Raw genomic sequence first — 23759 nt, 5'->3', positions numbered from 1 at the left:
TGGAGCATGACATTTACAAGAGCGATAAGAAGAAAAAACACTCACACACACACATGTACACGTACACGATTACCGACGGGCCGATAAAAAAACGGGTTGCGTTTGTTCGCACATCGAGAAGAAAGCTGCAGAGTATGAATTTCTACAAAATCTTATCTCAGAGAAGAGAGAGAAAAAAAGCAAACGGATCGTGTAAACGCGCTCGGGGCCTACATGCAAACCAACGAACAGATAAGCACAGTAAATTGTTTAAAACAATTGGACAACGGGTTTAAAAATTTAACAACAAAACAAAGGATTGCAACAGAACCGCCCCAAACTGCTGGGACGAAAAGGAGAATTTTAACATACTAAAAAGAAGTTAAAAGACGTGACTAACATAGCTCTAGAGTAGATGAAACGATGAGTAATAGTAGCACTAGAAGTAGCAGTACAAGAGCAGAACCTGTTCCTGCTGATCACACCCTGTTGGGGCGAGGAGAAGGTGCTCGCTCACTTTCATGATGATTTGAAGAAACAATAGTAACAGCAAATAATTAGCGCCAAACTTAACGAACGTTGTCTCTTTCGCATTTTGATCCTCTCTATCCAAGCCTAAACGATTGAAATTTGCTAAAGTAAATCACCTTTCCCTGCCCGGTGTTGTTCGGTGTTGCTGTGGCTTTTTCGCTCACAATTTCAAGGTACGATCCCGGATGTTTGTTGTATTTGAAGCCGAAGGTTTTTGCTGATCGTCAGCTTCAACAACACCATCCATCAAAACGGGCGGCGCCATCCCCCATGATGCTCGATTGTAAAGGATTATCTATGTGTTCAGTAATGCTTAATAGATCTATTTTAATTTTATGTTTTGTGTGTGTATATATACTTGTTTTTTTCTTCTTCTAGCGACTAATCCACCGCTACATGGACGTTCGCCTTTTTCTACAGAAAGTTTATCTGCGCAACAACAAAACAAACAAAAAATACATATTATATATATATATAGTAGTACCATAACACATAAGTCGGCTCTCCTTATTGTACGTTTAACGACATTTTGTAACCCTCGAATTGCTCTTTCCCTCTGCTGCTTGATGCTCTCCCCGTGTGCAGGCTGCTGGCCGGGCCGGGTTAAGTTATGCGCTGTTTGATCTCTCGCTGTTGCCGTTGTTGTTGACTCGATTAATACCCCTCTTTTTTCGGTGTTGCTGTGCGTCCAAATTCAATGAACTAGCGCACTTATTACATAAATATATAGACCACGTTTTTGCGAGCGAATGAATTCAAGCGCGTTGTTGTTTCGATCTTGTTTCTGCCTGCAGGCCGAGCAGGCCCGAACCGCGGAGAGCATTCAGCAGTGTAGGAAAGAAGTTGCATGTTCGCGGACGATGATTTCAATGCACTTGCAAGACACAAGTTGCAAGTTGCTTTTCCGCGGCTCCAGTGTTTCCCTCTTTTCTGCCTATCTGTCTGATTGTTATGTAGAAACAAATTAAAAAGATTTTTCTTCTCTCACACACACACACACACACCTCTAACTCTCTCATGGACGCGACGACGGTTGTGTGGACACACGGTTGTAGTTATCCCCTTTTTGTTGATGTTAATTCATTTTCTTCTCGTGTTGCTTTTGTTCCGTGTGCCCATCCACATCGTCCGATCTAAGGACAAGACTACATCTACCTCGCTTGTGGAATACTTGTTGCATGGATGTGTGTGTGTGTGCATGTGTACATAAACGGTTTGCAGCATTGATGCCATAATTATGTATCTACGTAAAACGTCTGATGTGTTGCATTGCGCTAAATCGGTTTGCGCAGCCGTCCCGCAGCCGCAGCTCCTCTCCCCAAAGGATGCGGCCGGCGGGTGTGACTGGCAAACGTGGTAAAAGAAACTTATCGTTAATAGTACAACTTTCTCCTTCGACATGCTGGCACATGCTGCTGCTGCTGCTCCGTTGTTCCACACTGTCAGGAGATAGAGCCCGCTTAATCTTCTAGGTTGCGGAATGCCTGCTGCATGTCTTCGTACAGCTGATCGAAGTCGGCCTTGATCTTCGGCTCGCCGTCTTTCACTGGGTCCTGCGAGAAACAAGAACAAAACGAACGAAAGAGATACATTAACACCCCGTGTCCAGCCCGTGTAGCTCCAGTACCATCGTCGGCTGCTCGCTAACCCTCCCCCACCCTTACCTTGAACTTCATCGACGACAGCTGGTACAGAATCTGGCCCATCGAGTCGCGGATCACGTTCCAGGTGATCTTGTTCTCGGACTGTGCGGTCGTTTCCACGGCGTGGCGCGCCATATCGTAGAAGCCGATCATGTTCTTCAGCATGCCGACGGTCTTGTAGAACGGGCAGAAGCGATCGTACGCGGAGTACGAGTTCTGCTGCAGGAAGTCGTCCTTCAGCAGCTTGGCGACCTCGAGCGTGATCTTGTCGGTTTCGGCCAGCGACGCCTTACCGACGAGCTGCACGATTTCGGACAGATCTTCCTCCTCCTGCAGGATTTCCTTCACCTTGGTACGCATCGGCACAAACTCCGGGAAGTTCTTGTCGTAGAAATCTTCCAGAGCGCGCATGTACTTGCTGGAAAGGTGTTGGAGCGAAAAAGTGGAAAGTTATAAAACGAAATTTGGCGAAACATAAACACTTGTGCGCAAACCGGACTTCACTTACCTGTACGAAATCAACCAGTTGATCGAGGGGAAGTGCTTACGCTGGGCCAGCTTCTTGTCCAAGCCCCAGAACACCTGCACAATGCCGAGCGTGGCGGAAGTGACGGGATCGGAGAAATCACCACCGGGCGGCGAGACGGCACCGACGATCGACACGGAACCTTCGCGCTCCGGATTGCCGAGACACTTGACGCGACCGGCACGCTCGTAGAACGAGGCGAGTCGGGCGCCCAGGTAGGCCGGGTAGCCGGAATCGGCCGGCATCTCAGCCAGACGGCCGGAGATTTCTCGCAGCGCCTCAGCCCAACGGGAGGTGGAATCGGCCATCATCGACACGTTGTAGCCCATATCGCGGAAGTACTCGGACAGCGTGATGCCGGTGTAGATGGAAGCTTCACGAGCAGCGACAGGCATGTTCGAGGTGTTGGCGACCAGCGCGGTACGCTTCATGATCGACTCGGTCACACCGTCAATCTCGACCGACAGCTCGGGGAAATCGCGCAACACTTCCGACATCTCGTTACCACGCTCACCGCAGCCGACGTACACGATCACGTCCGAGTTGGAGTACTTGGACAGCGACTGTGAGATGACGGTTTTGCCGCAACCGAACGCACCGGGGATGGCGGTGGTGCCGCCCTGGACGCACGGGAACAGCGAGTCCAGCACGCGCTGCCCGGTCAGCAGCGGGTGGTTGGCTGGCAGCTTCTCCGTTACCGGGCGCGGCTGACGCACTGGCCACACCTGCAGCATGGTGAACTTGCTGATCTCGCCGTCGAACTCCGTCTCCAGGATCACGTCGTCGACGGTGTAGTTGCCGGACGGGGCAATGTACTTCACCGTACCCTTGGCGCGCGGCGGCACCATCAGCTTGTGCTTGACGAGCGTGTTCTCGTGCACGATACCGTACAGATCGCCGCCGGTAATGTGCGAGCCCGCCTTCACGTTCAGCGGGTTGAAGCTCCAGCTCTGCGTACGCGACAGGCATGGCACGTTGATACCCTTCGGAATGTAGATCGAGCTGGTCATTTCGTTAATGTCCTTTAGCGGACGTTGGATACCGTCAAAGATGCTGCCCATGATACCTAGGTGGGGGTGGGAGAGGGATTGGAGGTTAAGTTGGAGCTCGCTTAGCAACGGCACAACAGCTTTGCCTACCTGGACCGAGCTCCACCGACAACGGCTTGCCGGTACGCAGCACTGGATCGCCGACGGTGACGCCGGACGTTTCTTCGTACACCTGGATGGTTGCCATGTCACCTTCCAGACGGATGATTTCACCGACCAGCTCGTAGTATCCGACACGGACCAGCTCGTACATAGCCGAGCCGGACATACGCTCCGCCGTCACGACTGAAAAATGGAAACAAAAACATTGTTACTAATTACTGTTTATTGCGCAAATATTTTGCATTGCAGAAAAGTACATGGGAGTTGAATAGCATTTCATCTACTGTATTAGTTCCGCAATTGTTTTTTTAAAGGATATCAAAATATCCAAAACAGAGGAGGAAAAATAAATTTCACAACAAACAAATTGATTCATATCCATCGTCTGCATCACATGGCGTACTGGTATCATCTGACCCATTCCACCAGATACCAGTAAGTAACCAAAAGTTACATAATTCTGGAATTACCATGCAAAGCCTAATCGCAGTACGGCCACAGCAAAAGTCATCAGCCTTCATCGCACATCTCTCGAAGGTTTCATTTTGCTGTGCAATTAATTTACCAAAAAAACAATATATAAACAATCCATTCCAATTGGACGACAACCGTCTCCTCCTCGGGCAGCAGTGGATCACATGAACCGATTCATAACACGCACACACACACACATACATACGCGCGATAGCAATGCAATCAACACAAGCACACAATACCACTTCACACGTCATGTGACTTCTGGCGACCAGCGACATCTCGGCCGAGTGACAGATGAAGGGAAGAAAATTTCGTCTGCTTTTCGCCCCCATCACGGCCATAGCGGAAAATGTTCCGTGTTTTCTGCGCTTTGCCGGAAAATGGACACAAACGGCCACAATCTAACGTGAAAAAGGGGCATTTTTGTTTTACTCACCAGGACCGGACACGGCGAAAACGTATCCGAATTTGGACTCGCGGTCCTCATCGCTGATTTTCTGCAGGTTCGACATTTTCTATCTCGCTCTCTCGTGACGGGCTGTGTCGATCCCTTTTTCTGCTGGCTTCCTACTGGATGTTCTGCTGTAAATTGGGGGGAAAATACACCGAATTAATCCCGTTCTCCTCGGGCTGTCACCGGGGCTCGTGCTCAAAGAAAGGTCAGCTGATCAGTGTGCAAAGACTCGAGGCATCTATCTCACAAACGCAATAAGCGACCAACAGAGTGACACGGGGGAAGGAACTGCTGCTGCTGCTGCTGCTGGTGCAGGTGCTGCGGGTCATGTGACCTGCTTGGTTCGGGCTCTGAGCGAGCACAGTTTACAGTGGAATTGGATATATTTCTACTAAAATGTGATCTTTCGAGACAAGTTATCCTCTTTACAGTTAATTTCTTACGTTTCTGCAAGAGTTTGGCAGCACTCCGCAAAAACTTTTTGCAAAAACAAATGACGAAGGAAGGGCCGATGATAGCAAGAGAGCCCGAAACAACAAAAATCGATCGATAGTCTCGGCTTTTTTGCACAACAATTACCCTCTAGCCCGCAGCCACAAATAGAAACCTTTCTTTGAGCACTTTAAGCACACTGGTGCACTTTTGCGAATGGGTGCAAAGTTGTCGTGGATCAAAAGTAATTAACACAGTACTCTAATCTTGAATACGAACTTTACCAGCCGACCACTTACGCAGAATTCGAGATTGGAAATGCCTGACGGAGAAGAACTGAACAAACGTTTCATCAAACGTTTGGAACTTCGTTTTCTTCTCTTTCCCTTTTTTCCTTTCCCAACGCCCTACAAGCGCGAGAAAGAGATGGCGCCAGCGAATGAAGTTTTTGACGTTCGAATTGCGTAACCCAAGTAACAAATTCCGTCGCTGTGACGTTAGCGCTGATGTCGGTGCATAAATTCGAATTCAGAGGAAAATACCCATGGAAATTGGATCGACCTTTCGCGTCCGCTTTTCTTTTTGGCCATATCAAATTTTGGGGGGTTTCCAGGAAACCAGGAAAAGCCAACGATAGATAATAGGGCAAGGAACAATGAAATGTTGAATCTTATACGAACGTCCCACGAAGCGTAAATTGTGGCGTAAACTGGACTTCAACCAAACAACCCTATTATCTTTTGACGGGAAGTTCACCGTCTCCGATACAAAACAAGAGTACACTTTTTGAGGTGACGCTTCGCGAGACGTTGGTATTACACTATTCAGTGATACGCTTGCTACCCCTTATTCGACTGTTCGTTTATCTGTGTTGTTGTGAACCCAAGCGCCACAGATTAAGCTTAAACGACTGTAAAATCAAATATCCATAGAAAAAAAATACGAAAGCACTTGCCGAGCAAAAATCTATATGAATGGTCGTGTGGTCGGATATATGGGTATCAACACAGACGACCATTACTCAAATATCACTTGCTTCAATGCTCGTGGTTTACATTGGAGTTTAGTATTTAAACAATCGTATCGCCGTTCTAGTTCTAGCGATGCATAACTTCAATGCGAAACCATACAACAGCACAGAGGAAATGAGAAAGTTCTCCTCCAACCGAGGAAGCTCCACTGGTTGGGTATCCCACAAACAGATGGCGCTATCAGATTTTTTCTATTTTTAGAATGCATGAGTCGTTTGCCATCTGCTAAACGAAGTCTTTCTATATTCCGTTTAGGTTGAGAGCTTGAGTCGTTTAGAATCCGTTTAGTGGTCGTTTAGTGGATTTGTGGCACTTGGGAAATGATAGTTCAATACAAAGATGCAAGAAAACCTTAAGATGACGAAACACCTAATACGAACGTTACACAAAGGATAAACTCAAAAAGTTTACGCTTGATTTGTATGGAAGAGCGTAAACTTCCTGTCAAAAGATTATAGGGTTGTATGGCTGAAATCCAGTTTAAGCATAAGTTTACGCCTCGTGTGACGTCCGTATAATATCAGAGCATATTTAGCTATTGTAAACCCAAAATGTATGCCAAATTTAAAATATCTTTATAAAAGAAATATGCAATTATTAAAAACTGGCAATGTTTCCTTTAACATAGGGCAACGTTCCTGCTTTTTTGCATTTAAAAACACACAGAATATTATCCGATTATCTGGACATGGTCAGGGCCCGATGAGCCAGCATAAATGACAATATACTGTAGTTTTTACGAGTTATTATAGTCATATGATAGAAATTATTAATCACGCTAAAATTATTCTGAATCATCCGACCGCCTGCGCTTCATGAGGGCTGTCTGTACGATGCAGCGTGATTGTCAAAATCGTACGTGCCAATGTGACAATAGGCGCAGAGCGAGATCAGGAGAGGGAGAAAGAAGAAAAATAAAAGAAGCACTAGACGACTCAGACGGAGCGGGCAAGGTAAATTATATCTATTTTCCCTCAAGTTTTACGCCAGGAATTGTGTAGCTTTAGCACGTTGGCAGCGGCCGTGCATTAGTAGAACGCCTGGCAATAAACGTAGTGTGTCCAGCCGCTCTCGTGCTGCACCGGGTTCGACGACTATTCACATGACGTATTGTTTCAGGATCGATTTTTTTGGGCGCTAATCAGCAAACGGCAGGTGCACCAACACCATCCCAAAGCCAGCAGCCGAAAGCGCAAGCAAGCGGTAGTGACCAAAACATCCAGTGGCCAGTGTCCTCCCTTATTGCCAGCCAACGCTCACCGATCGCAGGATTCTGCGAAGCGAAAGTTGTGTATCCCGCTTGTGTGTGTGCGTGCGTGCGTGCGTGTTTGTGTAGTTTGTGCGTCAAAGGACACACGGAGGGGTGTGCGCAAAAGAGAAGGCAACAGTCATCCCAGTAGGATCAACACATACACGCAACGAGTAGCGGGGGTAGTGCATTTGCTTTGACAAAATGGTAAGTGTCACGACGTGGTGCATTTTTGACTATTCACGCTCGCCGCGACTGACGCGCAACATATATTGGGTGACGCCGGGGTTACCTAGCGAAGGGGGAGCAATCGAACAATCGAGGTAGACGGCGCCCGGTTGAGATGCAGAGGGGGCTCCCGTTTTCCAGCAAGCAGGCAGCTCCGCGGCCTGCTGATAAGATCGCGCAAGCGGCGAACGCATGACGATGGAACCTCGGCAGAAGGGGCAAAGCGATGAACTTTGGCCGGATCCGTTCGTCACCGTAGTTCTATCGCGAGCTCCATACACACAGCGGGCCGGCGCCATATGTCATGCGAGTGAGATTTCCCGCACGCACATGCATAGCCACACCGTTCCTCCCTTCGCTAGGAGCCGATCCCTATCTGCTTATCGATGGGACGGCGGATTAGCAATTAGCCATGCGCGGGCAAGCCAGCAATAAACGGCTAACCTGTTTTGTTTCTCTCGCAACGGCGTTTGGTGCTGCCGTTTTTTTTTTTAATTCCAGGATGTATTTATGATGATCCGGCGGAAGAAGACGACGATTTTCACCGATGCCAAAGAGACGACGCCGGTGTACGAGCTGAAGAAAATGATCGAAGGAATACTCAAAGTGCCTCCCCGTGATCAACGACTATACAACAAAGACAACATGCTGATGGACGATGACAAAACGCTGCAGGACTGCGGCATCACGGTCGTGACAGCGAAAGCGCAATGTCCCGCACAGCTCGGCCTAGCGGTACGCGAAAATGGCGACTTCGAGTCGCTCGAGCTGACACCCTACTCCCTGCCGCCCGACCTACCGGATGTGATGAAAAACCAGGACACCGCCAACGGCCAGGACCAGCTCGCCTAAGCCTAGGGGAGGAGGAGGGCGCATGGGCGGGCTAGCGGGCGGGCGGGCGAGGCCAAAGCTAAAATGTTTGGGGTTTACTGTGTTTCGTTCACACTATCACTACTGTCTCTTTCTCTCTCTATCTCTCCCTTTCCTTACTCACTCCTTCTGCTGCACACGTTCTAACCACAGGTCTTGGCAGCCTTTCCCCCGTATTGGTGTGAGACAGACCCTACCAGCACTCCGGGTCACCGAATGCACACGCTTGTTTTCCTGCTAACACGTTTACGTTTCCGAACCCATTTACCCTACTTACCCCTCCTCTCTTGCAGTGGCATCCACTCACATCCATGAAATGTACTACAAGCGCTTGTAAGCAGCTAACAATTACTGAATTTGCGAGATATGGGCTCACACGGCCCAAATGCTGTTGGCGGTATTTTTGTGTGCGTGCGTGCGTGTGTTTTTGGGTCCCAAACGAACAAGATTGAATTAATTGATGTCGGCAATACAATGTTGTTAATCGCGATTACACTGGATTTTTTCTTCATTCAAGCTGTGTTGATGAGGGAAACCTTTGGCAGAATGGAGGAAACGGAATTCTACCACCCCCATCTCCTTCTCATCCGGATGCCACTGCATCATGCCCCCCCCACACACACACACACATACACAGACAGGGATAGTATAGCTTTGACCTTTCTTTCTCTTTTGGGTAATTTTATTCGTATGGTTTTTTTTTTTGAGTAATTAAATTATGGAAATGAGACGAAGAAGTTAGGGAAGGAAAATCTATGGAACTTACTGGAATCAAACTTTTAAACTAGCGTATGTTTTTCTCTCCGCCGCCTGCTTTATTCTAGTCCGAATCCGAATCGCTTCCGTTCTGCAGCCCTTCGTGTACCGGCTGCAACGCCGACTCTTCCGCCTCCTCCTGACCTTCCAGATGGAAACTGTTCTCCTCCGTTGCGTTCTGCAGTTCTTTGGCTTCCAGATGTTGCTGCAATTGGTCGCGGAAAAAGTCGACGTACGTTTCCTTCAGCGAGGCCTGGGCCGGAAAGTAGTGTCCGCCCGGGTGTGTGACGACCTCCGGATCCAAGAAGGTATCCGCCAACGCTTCACTCATGTCTAAAATGACACACAAAAAAAAGTCTCTTAATTCCTGTTTCGATTAAGCGCATCAAATCCCCCACCCTACCCTTCGTAATGATTTCGTCCGTCTCGCCGAAAATGTGTAGCGACGGTATCTGCACCTTGTTTTCGTAGTAGTTCAGGTGCACCAAGCTGCCGGACCGGAAGCCGGACGCGACGACGGCAAACTGTGGCTTCATCGTGGTCATTCCCCGCGCGCTCAGATCGCACAGCAGCCCCACAAAGCACGCGCCCTGCGAGAAGCCCAACAGCCCGTGGCAACCCTCCGCCTGCCAGGTGCGCTCGACCAGCCGCAAGCTCTCGTCGAACCCGTACGCCGGTCCGCCCTGGTTGGTGCCCTTGAAGGTGCGATCGTCCTTGTTGAACCACCAGCTCCGCTGGTTAGGATCCGGCTCACCACCGCCTGCTTCGAGCGGGGCTGCCGGGTGCGGTGCCGAGACGAACACAAACTCCACGTACTTGTTGAGCATCTTGCGAAACGAACCAAGCTTGGACTTGAAGCTATCCGCATTCTGCCGGTAGCCGTGCAGTGCGAGCACTTTCAGCTTTTCCTCACCCGCACCGGACACTTTCGACATTTCCACAGTGTGTGTTTATTCGCGACAAATGCCGCCGGCTAGTGTTTTGGCTCCGTGCTCGAGTCCGTCCTCGCTAACCGCATTTTCCGGCCCATTTTGACAGCTGTTTCTGCATTTGATGACATTAGAAAATGAAAACAAAACAACACCACACACACACATAGCTACCGGTTGGCACGACGGCCGTCCAATCGATTGCCGATCCTCGCAGTGTGGAAAAAATGTTGCCAAAAAAGCACGGCTGGGTGATTGGAGTGCGAGCGACGATCCGGTACCTTACCACGAAAAGTGCCCCCAAGCCGGAGCTCAAGTACACCAGCACGGTCAATCTGCCGAAAACCAAGTTCCCCGCCCGGCTGAGTGCGGAAAAACGGGCCCAGGTCGAGGAACAGCTACGCAAGGTAAAGTCGTTTGCAACAAAGTGTGCCGTGTGGCGAACGGGGCAGCATCGGGTTACGAAATACGCTGACTTTGGCAGCATTTTGACGGGTTTCCCTCTTTTAGAGCTGCCTGAGCGAACTGTACCACTGGAACAGGAGCGCGCTGCCGGCGGACAGTGAGTTCATCCTGCACGATGGTCCACCGTACGCGAACGGCGATCTGCATATGGGCCATGCGGTCAACAAAATCCTGAAGGATCTCATACTGAAGCACAAAATCATTGGCGGCACGCGGGTACACTACGTGCCCGGCTGGGACTGTCACGGGTTGCCGATCGAGCTGAAAGCGCTGGAAGCGTTCAATCGGAAAAATGCCAAACGAGCGGGTCCAACCGGTCAAACGGCACGCGAAATCCGCCACACGGCGAGACAGTTTGCGGTAGAAACGATCGCCAAGCAGAAGGCGGGGTTCGAATCCTGGGGAGTGACCGGCGCTTGGCACGATGCCGAGGGTTGCTATCGATCGCTCGACCCTGCCTACATTAGTGCCCAGTTGCAGCTGTTTTACGAGCTGTATGAGCGGAAACTGATCTATCGCGATCTGAAACCCGTCTACTGGTCACCCTCGTCCCAGTCTGCGTTGGCCGAGGCGGAACTGGAGTACGACGAGGCGCACCAGAGCCCTTCGCTGTACCTAAAGCTAGCGTTGGAGAATGGAGGTGCCGACTGTGCAGCGCTTCGCAACCATCGTCCGGAGGGGGGTGAGATATACGCCGCCATCTGGACGACCACTCCATGGACACTGCCCGCTAATCAGGCCGTGTGCTACAATCCCGCGCTCGATTACTGCTTAGTACGCTCCGCAGCCGCCGGTGAGCTGCTGCTAGTGGGGAAGGATCTCATCGACTATCTAGCCACGCAGCTGGAAACTGCACTGACGGTGCTGCAAACCATACCCGGCCGGGAGCTGCACACTCTGAAGTATCACCATCCGCTAAACCACCAGACGGTGTTGCCATTTTTACCGGCCGCCCACGTGAAGGCAGAAAAGGGTACCGGACTGGTGCACACAGCCCCGGCCCACGGGCCGGAAGACTTTCTCGTGTGCTTGGAGCGCAAGATAGCGATTGAGAATTTGATCGATGAGCGGGGCCGGTACACAGACAGGGCGCCTCCATTCCTGCACGGGAAGTATGCCCTCACGGAGGGCAACCAGCTGGTGACGGAGGTACTCGCCAGCTCGACGCTCAAACTAACCACCCTCGTGCATTCGTACCCGATCGATTGGCGCACGAAGCAACCGGTCATGCTGCGAGCCAGCGATCAGTGGTTCATCGATACCGACAGCCTGAAGCAGCGAGCGCTGGAGGAAATCAAATCGGTCGACATCTATCCGCGCACGTCGTCCGACGTGAGCAAGAAGGTGATCGAAGGTCAGCTGCGCAAACGGCCGTACTGGTGCATTTCGCGCCAGCGTGCCTGGGGCGTACCGATTCCCGCGCTGTACGACACGGTGACGAAGCAACCGATCGTTAGCGGACCGCTGATTGCCGCCATCGATGCACGGCTGCGGAAGGAAGGGAGCGTAGACTTCTGGTGGACGGCACCGGTGGAGGAGTTGGTACCGGCGGCAGTGCTGCGGGAGCTCGGTCTCACCCACGACCGGGTGGCGAAGGGCAAGGACATTCTCGACATCTGGTTCGATTCGGGCGTTTCGTGGCTGACCGTGTTGGGGAAGGAGCGCGTCGCCGACCTGTACCTGGAGGGTGTGGATCAGTTTACCGGCTGGTTCCAGTCGTCCCTGCTGACCAGTGTGGCGGCCCGCGGCAAGGCGCCGTACCGGGCCATCTTTGTGCACGGCTTTGCGGTGGACGAGCACGGCATGAAGATGTCGAAATCGCTCGGCAATGTGATCTGTCCGCAGCAGATCGCAAAGCAGTACGGTTGCGATGCGCTACGGTGGTGGGTGTGTGCGCACGCCATACAGAACACCTCGATTCCGGTCAGCCACAAGCTGCTCGGCTCGTCGGCGGAGAGCGTGCAGAAGCTGCGTGGCATTTTAAAGTTTCTGCTCGGCGTGGTGGCGCCCCGCGGTCCGGAGGAAGGCAAGCCATCGCCTGCCATTGTGCTCGATCAGTCACAGCACATCGATCGATACTTTCTGCACGAGCTGGAAGGCTTCCATCGCCAAGCGTTCGGCCTGTACGACTCGTACCAGCACAACAGGGCGACGGCGGTCATACTTAACTTCTGCCTGTCGACACTGTCCGGGCTGTATCTGCACGTGATCAAGGACCGGCTGTACTGTGGGTCGCCCGAGCAGCATAGCCATTTGAGGGCGATCCTCGACCACACCTATCGCACGCTGGCACAAGTGCTGTGGCCGATCGTACCGTTCCTGGTCGAAGAGAGCTGGACATTTTATGGTAAATATGACGACATTGTGCTCCCACCATGCACGTTCACTGTACGCGTATCTAGTTGGAATTTCCCTTCCACAGAGCAAGATTATTTCTACAAATCCAAGCCACACACGCGGCAAAGTGTTTGTTGGAATGGAGGCGATGCGGCGGCATCGGTGCACGCTGTTCAGTGTGCTCTCGCACTACGTCACGCCGTCTATCAGCAGGCACAGCTGAACGTGAACACCTGGCTGCTGGAAGTGGCCGTTGAGTGCAACGATAACGATCTGGCTCTCCTATCGATGCTACATCCCGTCCCGAGCGCACACGACCACTCGACGGAACTCTGCGAGCTGCTACAGGTTGGATCCGTCGCGCTGCGTAAAGGAGCGCCGAAGCAGGCTGGTCCTGAAGGAACTCGGTTCACTGTCACCGTCACCAAGTCCGACAAAACGCTTTGCCCGCGCTGCCGGCGATTCTTGGTGTCGGAAGCGCAACCGATCTGCGAACGATGCAGTACAGTGTTAGGACGACAGTAGCTCTCGGGCGGCTTTCGGATGCCTGCAATTGTGGGGCTCCAGTCCAGCAAACGGTGGGTTTGATCGGTTTAACAACTTGTTATTCTGTATTTGTTTCACTATTAAACATTATATTCTCTCAATTCTCTTCTACCTCCCTCTCTCTCTCTCTCTCTCTCTCTCTCCTCTTAGGCGGGAATGATTTTAAGTTGTTGTAAATGATTGTTGCTGATAAATGGGTGAAAGGCAAACCGAAGTGGCTGTGTTGTGTACGGTGCAATGCTTTGCTCAGTAATGTAAGTATGTACAGAACGATGAAAAATGAAGTTGTAGGGAAAAGAAAAACGGAAAAATAGAAGCAAACAAAAATTAAAACCCAAACACAAACAGTTGCATAAGAAATTAAATCGCCACCAACGTCTTTCGTCTCCTCCGTTAGAGAGAGAGTTGGGGGCAGTAGTAGTAGCCTCGGCAAACGTCTAAAAGGTAACAACACATAACGTACATCTCTTCAGCAAAAGCTTAACTCATAAATCACCACACACTATAAGGAAAACTAAAAATCAAAAAACGATTACGATAAGAACAGTACTTCTTCGCCTATGTTCCGATTGAGAATTTAAAACACTCGCCGGCCGTGTATAGCGTGCCCAACGGTGTAAACGAAATAGAGAGCGCCAAATTTGCCGAAAAAAAAAAACGAAACAAAACAATGAAACAAACAAATCAACTCAAGAACGTGTTACTCTAAGCGATAAAACCAACACTGTCCTTGCGCTCCGTCCGTACACCGTGTGCGGGCCGTGTCATGGCCGGACGTTTCGCGGACGTTTGTGTGCAGTGTGTTTACCATCGATATGAAACAAAAGAGAGAAAAAAGGACACACCACATCGATGTATATATATACTATTAAGATGCGACAGTTAATACGAGATAACGATGCTACGTGTTTTTAACGAAGTAGCGATGTAAAGTGTTTTTAGCGCTACCCTTACCGGTCGTCGTGGCAGCGTTCGTGGAAGGGGCACTGCTATTACTACTACTACTGCTGCTACTACTGCTGCTATTAGTGGTGGAATTGTTGTTGTGAGTACTGTTTGGGCTCCCACTGGCGCCCGGCCCCAGCAGGTTCGGTTTGCTGGAGGGAGCCATTCCCGCTGCGCTGGAACTACCGCCGGCCGTCTTCAGCATGCCGGCACCGTTCGCTCGTCGCCAGTTAGCGAGCAGCTCTTGCTGGACGTCTGCCGGCAGCGCATGGAACACTTCCGGATCCACGCTAGGCGGAAGGAGGTTTGTACTTTTGCTATGATGATTCTTCTGCTCGCTCTGGTAGCGGTTGTGGTGGTGGTGGTGGTGGTGGTGGTGTTGTTGTTGATGGTCCCCACATGCTCCACGATCGCACCCCGCTGCTGAGGGAGATGATACGCTAACCTCCATCTTACTGCTGCTGCCAGCCGCGGTTGCCATGCTGCAATCGTTCGACGCGCCTGCTGCTGGCCGGAGCACCGTGCATGATGATGCGTCGGTCGCAATTCGCTCGCGGAAGAAGGACGATTGCTTCGCTGCTGCTGTTGCGGCCGTGCTGCTGCTGGTGGAAACGTCCATCGGCGCACCGGACGACGGCGAAGACGAAGACGAGGCAGCAGCAACCGCCTCCGTGGTGCCGCCGGACGGATGGGCATCCTGATCGTACTCTTTGGAATTCAAGCGCAGATCGGCGACACGCAGCTTGCTGAGCGTCGTTTCGTCCGGTTCACTGTTGCCGTAGTGCCGGTCCTGTGTGCTTGCGGGCCGCCGGCCCTGACAGAACAGCAGACGGCGCGATTTCTTCGGCGACGGTTCCGCGTCCGACTCCGAGCCGGACAGGGACGCGACCGAACCGGCGTCGGACGAGCAGCACGGCTCACAGTCCATCGCCGACTGCGACAGGGCGGACTTGTTCGAGCAGAAGCTAATGTCGCTGAGCGTGATCGACTCGTTGCTCAGGTTCGTAATTGACTGCACCTCGATGTCGGACTTTTTGATCAGAAAGTTGGCGATCGATTTGCTGCCGATGCGCCGCTCCTGGAATTTGAAGAACGACAGCCCGAGCAGCGTTATGTTGAACGGCTGCCGCAGGTCCACCATCCGCTCGAACACCTTCATCACGATGGTGAGAATTTTCTCCTGCGCTCCGTCCGCCAGCACGAGCCGGCCGCCCACGTGCCGGAACATGGAGGGCAGCAGCTTGTCCTGCTTGGACTCCCGGTGGGTGGTCCGCTTCGCCAGGTCGTACTTGCGCACGGTCACCTTGATCGCGATCGGAACCCGGCCATCGTCCGCGATGTTTTTCACCAGCCGCACCAACAGGTGGCGGAACTTGTCCTCCGCATCCGCCCGCACCGAGATGGAGGGGCAGGAGTCCTCCAGACCGACGGATTTCGGTTTCCCCGTTTGCCGCACGACCGTATCGTCCCGCCCGAGGGCAAGCTGCTTCAGCCGGACGGCCTGCTCATAGCCGAGATGTTTCGTGAGCCGATCCAGCTCGATGCACTGCAGATCCGTGACGGTGCTGATGCCGCAGCTGTCGGCCAACGTTTGGGCCGTCTTCTCCCCGATCCCGGTGAGGCTGCGCACCGAACCGAGCGACGCGACGAACGCGGTCGCGTGCGTCGGCAGCAGCACCGTCTGCTTGTTCTGCTTGTGGACGGCACCGACCAGCTTGGCCAGCAGCTTGTTGTGCGCGATGCCGGCACAGCATCGCAGCCCCAGCTCCTGAAATATGCTGTCCCGTATCTCCTGGGCCAGGTGCGTCGCCAGTATCAGTCTTCGATCACAGCCACAGCAGCAACAGCGCCGGAACAGGTCGCGGTCCGTCTCCCGGTGGGACGGTTGGTCGAGCGCGCTAGATTCATCGGTCCGGGGCGGGTGTATGAACCCCTGGACAAAGTCTAGCTTTGCCAGCGCCGCACTGTCCCCGGCCCCCTCCAGCTGTTCGAGCCGTTCCGCGATCAGTTCCGTTACGTCGAGATAGTTTTCGTCCAGCCCGAGCTTCTCGACGTGCGGCGTAAACCGGTGCATGATTTCGTTGATCCGCACCGACATCGCCTTGTACTTGGTAATGTCTTCGCCGTTGAGCAGCACCAGCTCGGGACAGGCGGCGAGCGCTTCCTTCACCGGCTGCAGCTTCTTGATGCCTTTCTCGCGCGCGATGTAGTTCGAGGTCACTACGCAAAAGCGTTGCTTCACCGCGAACGGTTTATCCTTGAGCGAAGGGTTGAGGACTTCCTCCACCTGGGCGTAGTAGTAATCCATGTCGATGTGAATGATGACCCGCGGATGGACACACTCCTCATCGTCTGTGTCCTTTGCACTGTCCATCGTGGTGCCTGCCTCGCGCACTCACTATCCCGCGTTCGTACAGCGCCTGTTAATGACACTGTTGCACAAAACTAACTCCCTCACTGTGGTTGCAAGAACTCGAGTACAGATCCGGATCGACCGGATGACACTTGTAGTGCTAATGATGGTGGCCGTATTACGGCAATGATTTTGAGCGTCAGCACCCCAGCAGCCATAGGCAGCAGAAGACCACGGGTGTACACAATGACCGCCTGCCCGATCGGTTGAGCTGGTCCGAAGTGGCGGCGCAATTTAGTGAAGGGATCGACGAACTGTGGCCCTCTATTTCATTCAAACGAGCGCATCCGTCGGCTGCACTGGATGGTGGTGGGCAAGGCAACAATGGTAACGACACATTTATGCTGGCCGCTGGATCGGTGTGGCCGAATGATGCAGCTGAAGATGCTTCTGCAGCAAACCCACACTGTTTGTTTACGAAACGCACATCGCTCGTCTCGGACCCGGTAGGATTGCTTTGCACCCCTGTCGGTTGGTCCCGCTCCGACCCCGTTCGGGAGAAAGTTGGTCACTGACGGCGGGGAATTTGGTAACTTTCTTTTCCCCCGTTTGTCACCCCGAATGGGACACCGATTCTTGGCACAGCACAACACAACACATCGACTCTCTCTGTCTCCTTCCTCTTGTCGGTTCTAGCGTTGATGCCGCAGTAAATACGCTACAGTTCCGTTGTGTGCTTGCGTGTATGTGTGACGGAACTCTATTGTTTCGCGGGAGTATTTACGTTCGCGCTTTAGCACATGCCGTTTTGTCGAGCTTTTTTTAAACAGTGTGTAAACAATCGGAAGCTGCAAGCAGCTGTTTTTTTTTATCGAGATTGAGCGATGACGATGACCAACTTCATTATGCATAAAACGTTTCACAAATCATTTACTGCAGGCGACATGCGGTTATCTCGCTCGCGCCGCATGCTGCTCTCTCACGCCTGCCCAAACGTCTGACGGCTTTCCCCATTGCCCAAGGAACGAATCGAACGTTTCGAATGGGGTTTATGTTGAACCCTCAATTGGCTATTTTCAATAGTTTCTGCACTTCACAATTGCTTCCTTAAAGTGTGGCACGAAAGGTATTTTTTGTTGCTCCATGATACGAGTTTTCTTGCCCATTTTATGTACATTTTCAGCATACTCTTGGTTTGACCAGTTTTACTGTATCCGTTTCTGAAGGGATACAAAAGCAATCAGCTTCCGTTTACATTCCCTTGGTCGAATTCTAACTCTGTCAGTGACAGCTTACCTTTTCGCAGTAATCGGTGTATGTTTTTCTGGCTATCTAGAACGTTTGTCAAACGCACCGAAAAAAAAGCGAATGAAACGTCAATTAGTTGTGATTAGTTTTTTGCTAAACAAAATAACAAAAGGTTAAATTTGCACGTTCCGTAGTTCCTTTTTCGGCTGGCCTCCTCCGGCCTTGGGTGCAACTGGTAATTCACGTGTGCGTGCGCGTCCGGCCATCCCCCGTTCCCTGGGCCAGCTGAGGCGCAACGTAAATCCCCAGGGGAACTGGTGGCCGAATATGTGAGGCTAGCAGGCAGTCGCGTGTGTTGTGTATATGTGGTGACCCAGCATCGCGAACACAAGGACACATTCCCGAAGCGAAGTGGTTGTTACACCACCCTGTCCGGGGGGGGGGGACAAGGGCGTAGAAGCTTCCGTTCGCCGCCGTGTGCGTGTGTTTGTGTCTGTTTGTTCGCTCGTTCGCGACAGGGCGTGTGCGAAGTGGCCTTCCGGGCTTACCGTTCTTAATGATTGGCCCCACACCGACGGCTCGTCGCACCGATTGCGCGCCCGACTGCACGGCCGATCCTTTTTCGGTGCGCTGCGCGTACATTGGTTGTGACTGGTTGGGCGATCTTTTCTAACATCCTTCCTCTCAGCTCGTCGCCGCCCAGGCACGTACCCAGCAACGCACACCCCTCATCTTTGCCCCTATTAACACACCACACACACACACACACACACACATTCAAAAGCACAGGAAGAGGCGCGGTAGACACGGTAGAAGATTAGCAAGTGTTACGTTCGGCAAGCCATCCCCTCCTCCGCACTTGCTTACAACCTCGCAACCTTCGGCCTCCCTTTCCACTTTCTCGCTGACACGGTGCAAGCAATGAACAGCAGCTTCCCAGCGGCAATACAGTACTCAAACGATGGTGGCCACCGTAGCAAGGCGACGAGCGCAACCCACAACAACAACGGCTCATGCGTGAACGATGCGCACGGCAGCGATGAGGACGAGGAGCACGCGCACGGGCAGGATCGGTTCGCGTTTGCCTGCGATGAGCCGTCGCCGGACGGTGGGTTGCAGCCGTCCGACAGCCTGGAGGACGACCTGGAGGAGGTGTACAGGACGTGCAACACGCAGTCGGCGGTGGAGTGGATCAACGACGACGATGAGCTGGAGCGGCTCGATCTGCCGCTCGAATCGCTCGACCCTACCGGTGGTGGCACGGTCTTTAACCGGGTGGACAGCTCGGACATCATCTACCAGGAGAAGAAGAAAAAGTGCAAGCTGGTCGGCAAGTACGTGATGGGGGACGTGCTTGGCGAGGGAAGCTACGGCAAGGTGAAGGAGGTGCTCGATTCCGAAACGCTTAATCGACGGGCGGTGAAGGTAAGACGTAACCCTGCGGATCGATTTCCTTCCCTCCCACGGGGGGAAGGTGCGGTTCTAGCTCGAGCCCAAGGTCTTTCCCATGCTCACCGAGTGTCGTTTCCTTTTTGTTTGGATTGTGCAGATACTCACCAAACGCAAACTACGACGCATTCCAAATGGCGAGCAGAATGTGCGGAGCGAGATCAAGCTGCTGCGCAAGCTGCAGCACCGGAATGTGATCGAGCTGCTGGACGTGCTGTACAACGAGCAGAAGCAGAAGATGTACCTCATCATGGAGTACTGCGTCGGGGGGCTGCAGGAGATGCTGGACTCGGTGCCGGACAAGCGGCTACCGATACACCAGGCGCACGACTACTTCGTCCAGCTGCTGGACGGGCTGGAGTATCTGCACGGTCGCGGCATCATACACAAGGACATTAAGCCGGGCAATCTGCTGCTAACGCTGGACCACACGCTGAAGATTTCCGACTTTGGTGTGGCGGAGGTCAGTACGCTTGCAGGGGCGGCGTGGTTAGCATTTTCTAATCTCCGGTTTTTGCTTCCGCCGGCACAGGCACTGGACACTTTCGCACCCACGGACGAATGCACGACCGGGCAAGGTTCGCCCGCCTTTCAGCCGCCGGAAATTGCAAACGGACACGAGGTATTCTCAGGATTTAAAGTTGATATCTGGAGCACGGGCGTTACACTGTGAGTATTGGTTGATTACTGCGGCCGTACGTCGATGGCTAATGCTTGCTTCCCTTTTTCCACGCAGGTACAATATAACTACCGGATTGTATCCGTTCGAAGGTGATAATATTTATAAACTGTTAGAAAACATAGGCAAATGTGAATGGAATCCGCCGGAATGGTTAGAGCCGCGGCTGGCCGACTTGCTCGTGAACATACTGCAGGCGGATCCCCGAAGACGCTTCACCCTGCAGCAGATCCGGCACCATGAGTAGGGCGCACATTTATTTGATCCCGTTAATTTTTAGGCCGTTAATTCCCTTTTTTTGTTGTTTTTAGATGGTTCCAGTTTGCACCGGATGCGACCAGCCCCCTCGTACCGATACCACCGTTGAAAGGCGATTGGAATAGATGTTCCACCGTGCTGCCTTACCTGATAGCTCATCACTATGGAAACGATCGTGACATGCCGTACTACACCGAGCACGACATTAATGGTGCGCGTGGGCTTCGCCGTTCGCCGGGGGTTTCATTTTCTATTCTATCTCATGTCTTTGTTTTCCTTTTCCGTCTTTTTTATTGTTGTTGTTAGAAATGGCACGGCAACAGTACGATTCGTACACGGAGGGTGGACTGTACGACCGTGCCTACCTGCCCGCACCGACCATGGACTCCCTGTCGTTTCACACCGACGACCAGGGCAGCGAGACGGGCCTAAGGCGTGCCTACTACAACCAGCCGAACAGTGGCAGCGGTCGTTCGACGGTCGAGAAGCGTCCGTCCCGCAGCTTCTCGCTGTCGCCGAAGCCGAGCATCCGGCACATGATCGGCACCAGCTGCCCGGCCACGACGGCCAACAGCAGCAGCAGCAGCGGCAAGCGGCGCTCGCGCAAAACTGTATCGTGCATATCTTGGCGCAAGTGGCCCCATTGCCGGCAGTCCTGAATACCAACCCCCCCCCCCCCCCCCGCGCCCCGAGGGGTTGGTGGTGTGTGGTAAGCGGTAGTGGATAGATGCTGTATATGTTGTTGTTCATTCTGTTCGTATCATTACTAAGATTTACTTTTGAATAATCTAAGCCGGTGGTAAACCAGGACGACAAACCTCAGATGAGCCGAGACGCGACGCGGCAGGATCGGAAGAGCAAAAAATTAAAAGTGAATCAATGCAAGGAATTATTATTTAAACTCAGGTTTCGTTAGGCATCCGGGTGCGTGTGCAACCCAACGGTGCGCAGGATGCCATCACGCAGGGAGGTGTGCGCAGGGAGGATTGTTTGCGAAGCGTAATGATGCGTGAAGTTGCCGGTCACGTTTCAAGTAGCTAGTGTATTTTTTGAATTCCGCAGTCAAACAAAAAATCTCCCAACTACAATTAATGCATCATTTTGCGTTTTTAAGCTGTGTATAGTAGTTAGGCTGCAAAGCGGTAGATCTTTGCATCAGTTTCCCGTTTAAATTCCTACCCTCGAGCGTGTCCTCGTACCATCCGCAAGTCGCATGTGCTCGCAACAGTGTGCTTAGGATGGTCATGGATGCGTTAAAGTGTATTACGATTTTCTTTCGGTTCCCTTTTCTCCAATTCTATATTACAACCAAAGCGATTCAGCAATCTATTATTGCTTCACTGCAGGTGTAAAGTTGTACAGTTTGCTTTGCCAATAGCTGCTGTACCACAGCGATTGTGTCTTGCCTTTTGCGATGGGGTTGGCACGGTGGTGCTGCGCACTGTCGGATTCGTTTGCGTATCAATCAGGCGGCATCTTGACGATCGATCCTCCCGCCGCTGGCCCACTCCACTGCTTGTGATGTGGCAGTAGCATACGCCCTCAGTTTCTCAGTCATCTATCAGAGAGCTATTATTATAGATAATAATAATGGGATAGGAATGTTCGAGAATGGCTGAACCGTTAACAGCGATGTAAATCGACCCGCGGTCGAAGTTTCCTAGTCACGGTAAGAAATCATTTCGGGTGGGTACGGCGCAACAAACATGTTATCTCGTAGAAAGTGATTCTTAACTAAGGAAGTGTGAAGGAAAGGGGGAAAAGGGGAGAGGAGGGCCTAGTACAGTTTGTAATTTATGCGAAGTGAATCGATCAAAAAGCGTTACGCATTTCGGTAGCAGCATGCACTATCGCATTGCATATTGTGCATCCAAAACCAGTCTTCCTTGCCATAATGAGCCACAGAGACAAACACACAAGCACGAGAAAAAGTAGAAAACGCCACGCATGGGCTAATTGCCTTACGTTATTCTTGGTGGGCTTTACACGTCGGATACGCCGGCGCGGAAAATATACATTACAAATTAAAGCGTTTCCTCCAGCAAGAGAGCCGGGCTCACTGTTAGCGCCATGTAGAGCACGTGCTGTAAAGATGCATACACACAGACACAGAAAGCCTCATTGCCATATAGCAAAAACCAGCAACATGTTCGTAGTTTAGTTCGCAGTTGCATAAACAGGACAGACTGGATCGATGCGTCCGGAATTGATGCGCCGTTAAGAGCAAGCAGAGCAAGCAATTTGTTAAGCTTAAGCCTGCTTAAGCGACCCACAAACAAACACATCCCCAAAACGTGGTGAGATCACACACACACACGACACTAATAGAGAGCGAGAGAGAGGACGATATAGTTTTTTTTAAATATAAATTATCATTAAAGAAACAGAATTGAAAAATGTCTTGAAAATAAAAACAATCGTTTGCGTGTAAGAGAGAAAATAGTTTGTCCACCGTATTGCCGTTTGGTGTTTTATGGCTTGTTTGCTAGTTGTGTGTGTTGGTTTGGTCCATCTAGTTAACTAGGGGTTACAAGTCCTTTTCAAACAAGCTGTCAACGTCACAGCAGGCCAACGGAAGTCAAGGTAGTACAAAACAGGTTTGCAATTATGTCGCGAAACTATAAAAAAGAGCATTTTCATAATTTTAAATCCCCTATTTCCAGCGTACCACACGCTCCCACCATGGAGGCTAGCAGTGGCAGCAAAATACGGCCGCTGGAACAGTTTGACATTGAGGCCCGGATAAAGAGCATCCAGCGGATATGCACCGAGCTGGCGACCAGCGAGCGATGGTGTGAGGATAAACTGTGCAACATAAGGCGATTGCATCGCACAATGCTGGAAATGATGAAGGACGACGATGTGACCATACCGCCTGTGATGATGGTGGACCATCCGGACGACGGTGAGTCGGAAGCAGTGGCGGTAATGCGGCTACTGCAGCTGCTGCTTGAACAGAAGCGCTCTCTAGAGGAGAAAACCCAACGGCTGGAGGAAGCTATTAGCGCGTTTAAGGAGCAGTTTGAAAAACTATTTTAACGATAGCGTAGTGGGGGGTCTTGTGGAATTTGATTGTTTTTTCTTTTGTTTTTAAATACATCCAATAATCTTCTTCTTGATTTGGCACAACAACCGTTGTCGGTTAAAGTCTGCCTGTATCCTCCCTTTTAGTGACTTACTGATTACACATAGCAGGATAGTCAGTTCTACGACGTATGGGGGC

At 51.7% G+C, this 23759-nt stretch overlaps 6 protein-coding genes across 14 annotated transcripts; 3 read left to right on the top strand and 3 right to left on the bottom strand.

Moving 5' to 3' along the window:
- Window positions 1-812: 812 nt before the first annotated feature.
- On the bottom strand, window positions 813-5589 carry LOC121603577 (V-type proton ATPase catalytic subunit A). 7 transcript variants are annotated; one of them, XM_041932500.1, is made up of 6 exons: window positions 5493-5589; window positions 4744-4889; window positions 3819-4013; window positions 2662-3745; window positions 2175-2571; window positions 813-2063 (listed from the first exon to the last, which is right to left on the bottom strand). In XM_041932500.1, the coding sequence occupies exons 2-6, from the start codon at window positions 4817-4819 to the stop codon at window positions 1971-1973; spliced, it is 1845 nt and encodes a 614-aa protein (XP_041788434.1). In that variant the 5' UTR covers window positions 4820-4889; window positions 5493-5589; the 3' UTR covers window positions 813-1970. The 7 variants fall into 7 exon arrangements, with proteins under 7 accessions (XP_041788434.1, XP_041788432.1, XP_041788433.1 ...); XM_041932498.1 differs by having other exon boundaries at window positions 5478-5585; XM_041932499.1 differs by having other exon boundaries at window positions 5473-5562.
- A 1495-nt stretch (window positions 5590-7084) lies between these two features.
- On the top strand, window positions 7085-9061 carry LOC121603413 (elongin-B). 2 transcript variants are annotated; one of them, XM_041932068.1, is made up of 3 exons: window positions 7085-7177; window positions 7344-7680; window positions 8203-9061. In XM_041932068.1, the coding sequence occupies exons 2-3, from the start codon at window positions 7678-7680 to the stop codon at window positions 8551-8553; spliced, it is 354 nt and encodes a 117-aa protein (XP_041788002.1). In that variant the 5' UTR covers window positions 7085-7177; window positions 7344-7677; the 3' UTR covers window positions 8554-9061. The 2 variants fall into 2 exon arrangements, with proteins under 2 accessions (XP_041788002.1, XP_041788001.1); XM_041932067.1 differs by lacking the exon at window positions 7085-7177 and adding an exon at window positions 7191-7276.
- Window positions 9062-9363: 302 nt separating this feature from the next.
- On the bottom strand, window positions 9364-10366 carry LOC121603412 (esterase AGAP003155). The gene is made up of 2 exons (XM_041932066.1): window positions 9731-10366; window positions 9364-9660 (listed from the first exon to the last, which is right to left on the bottom strand). The coding sequence occupies exons 1-2, from the start codon at window positions 10260-10262 to the stop codon at window positions 9392-9394; spliced, it is 801 nt and encodes a 266-aa protein (XP_041788000.1). The 5' UTR covers window positions 10263-10366; the 3' UTR covers window positions 9364-9391.
- Window positions 10367-10405: 39 nt separating this feature from the next.
- On the top strand, window positions 10406-13847 carry LOC121603408 (isoleucine--tRNA ligase, mitochondrial). Its single transcript, XM_041932062.1, has 4 exons — window positions 10406-10663; window positions 10767-13068; window positions 13144-13636; window positions 13755-13847. Exons 1-3 carry the CDS (start codon window positions 10484-10486, stop codon window positions 13581-13583), a joined length of 2922 nt encoding a protein of 973 aa, XP_041787996.1. The 5' UTR covers window positions 10406-10483; the 3' UTR covers window positions 13584-13636; window positions 13755-13847.
- LOC121603409 (DNA polymerase iota) lies at window positions 13642-18148 on the bottom strand. The gene has a single exon (XM_041932063.1). It carries the CDS (start codon window positions 16921-16923, stop codon window positions 14506-14508), a length of 2418 nt encoding a protein of 805 aa, XP_041787997.1. The 5' UTR covers window positions 16924-18148; the 3' UTR covers window positions 13642-14505.
- A 145-nt stretch (window positions 18149-18293) lies between these two features.
- Window positions 18294-23668, top strand: LOC121603410 (serine/threonine-protein kinase stk11). Of its 2 annotated transcripts, none has more exons than XM_041932064.1 (7): window positions 18294-19575; window positions 19700-20062; window positions 20132-20268; window positions 20336-20521; window positions 20590-20747; window positions 20843-23119; window positions 23200-23668. In XM_041932064.1, the coding sequence occupies exons 1-6, from the start codon at window positions 19072-19074 to the stop codon at window positions 21193-21195; spliced, it is 1701 nt and encodes a 566-aa protein (XP_041787998.1). In that variant the 5' UTR covers window positions 18294-19071; the 3' UTR covers window positions 21196-23119; window positions 23200-23668. The 2 variants fall into 2 exon arrangements, with proteins under 2 accessions (XP_041787998.1, XP_041787999.1); XM_041932065.1 differs by having other exon boundaries at window positions 20843-23133.
- The last annotated feature ends 91 nt before the right edge of the window (window positions 23669-23759 follow it).

The sequence above is a fragment of the Anopheles merus genome, chromosome 2R (genome assembly GCF_017562075.2).
Source record: "Anopheles merus strain MAF chromosome 2R, AmerM5.1, whole genome shotgun sequence".
Lineage (NCBI taxonomy): Eukaryota > Metazoa > Arthropoda > Insecta > Diptera > Culicidae > Anopheles > Anopheles merus.
The sequence above is the reverse complement of the archived record's forward strand: the minus strand, read 5'-3'. Positions and strand labels throughout refer to the sequence as shown.

Bases quoted from the DNA above. Each gene is read 5' to 3' on its own strand.
- LOC121603410 (XM_041932064.1), top strand. From the start codon at position 19,072: ATGAACAGCAGCTTCCCAGCGGCAATACAGTACTCAAACGATGGTGGC. The intron at 20,063-20,131 runs GTCAGTACGCTT...CCGCCGGCACAG, and splicing joins CCGACTTTGGTGTGGCGGAG to GCACTGGACACTTTCGCACC. The intron at 20,269-20,335 runs GTGAGTATTGGT...TTTTCCACGCAG, and splicing joins TGGAGCACGGGCGTTACACT to GTACAATATAACTACCGGAT.
- LOC121603412 (XM_041932066.1), bottom strand. From the start codon at position 10,262: ATGTCGAAAGTGTCCGGTGCGGGTGAGGAAAAGCTGAAAGTGCTCGCA. The intron at 9,661-9,730 runs GTAGGGTGGGGG...GTGTCATTTTAG, and splicing joins GGACGAAATCATTACGAAGG to ACATGAGTGAAGCGTTGGCG.
- LOC121603577 (XM_041932500.1), bottom strand. From the start codon at position 4,819: ATGTCGAACCTGCAGAAAATCAGCGATGAGGACCGCGAGTCCAAATTC. The intron at 3,746-3,818 runs GTAGGCAAAGCT...ACCCCCACCTAG, and splicing joins GTCGGTGGAGCTCGGTCCAG to GTATCATGGGCAGCATCTTT. The intron at 2,064-2,174 runs GTAAGGGTGGGG...TGTTTCTCGCAG, and splicing joins TGTCGTCGATGAAGTTCAAG to GACCCAGTGAAAGACGGCGA.
- LOC121603408 (XM_041932062.1), top strand. From the start codon at position 10,484: ATGTTGCCAAAAAAGCACGGCTGGGTGATTGGAGTGCGAGCGACGATC. The intron at 10,664-10,766 runs GTAAAGTCGTTT...TCCCTCTTTTAG, and splicing joins TCGAGGAACAGCTACGCAAG to AGCTGCCTGAGCGAACTGTA. The intron at 13,069-13,143 runs GTAAATATGACG...TCCCTTCCACAG, and splicing joins AGAGAGCTGGACATTTTATG to AGCAAGATTATTTCTACAAA.
- LOC121603409 (XM_041932063.1), bottom strand. From the start codon at position 16,923: ATGGACAGTGCAAAGGACACAGACGATGAGGAGTGTGTCCATCCGCGG.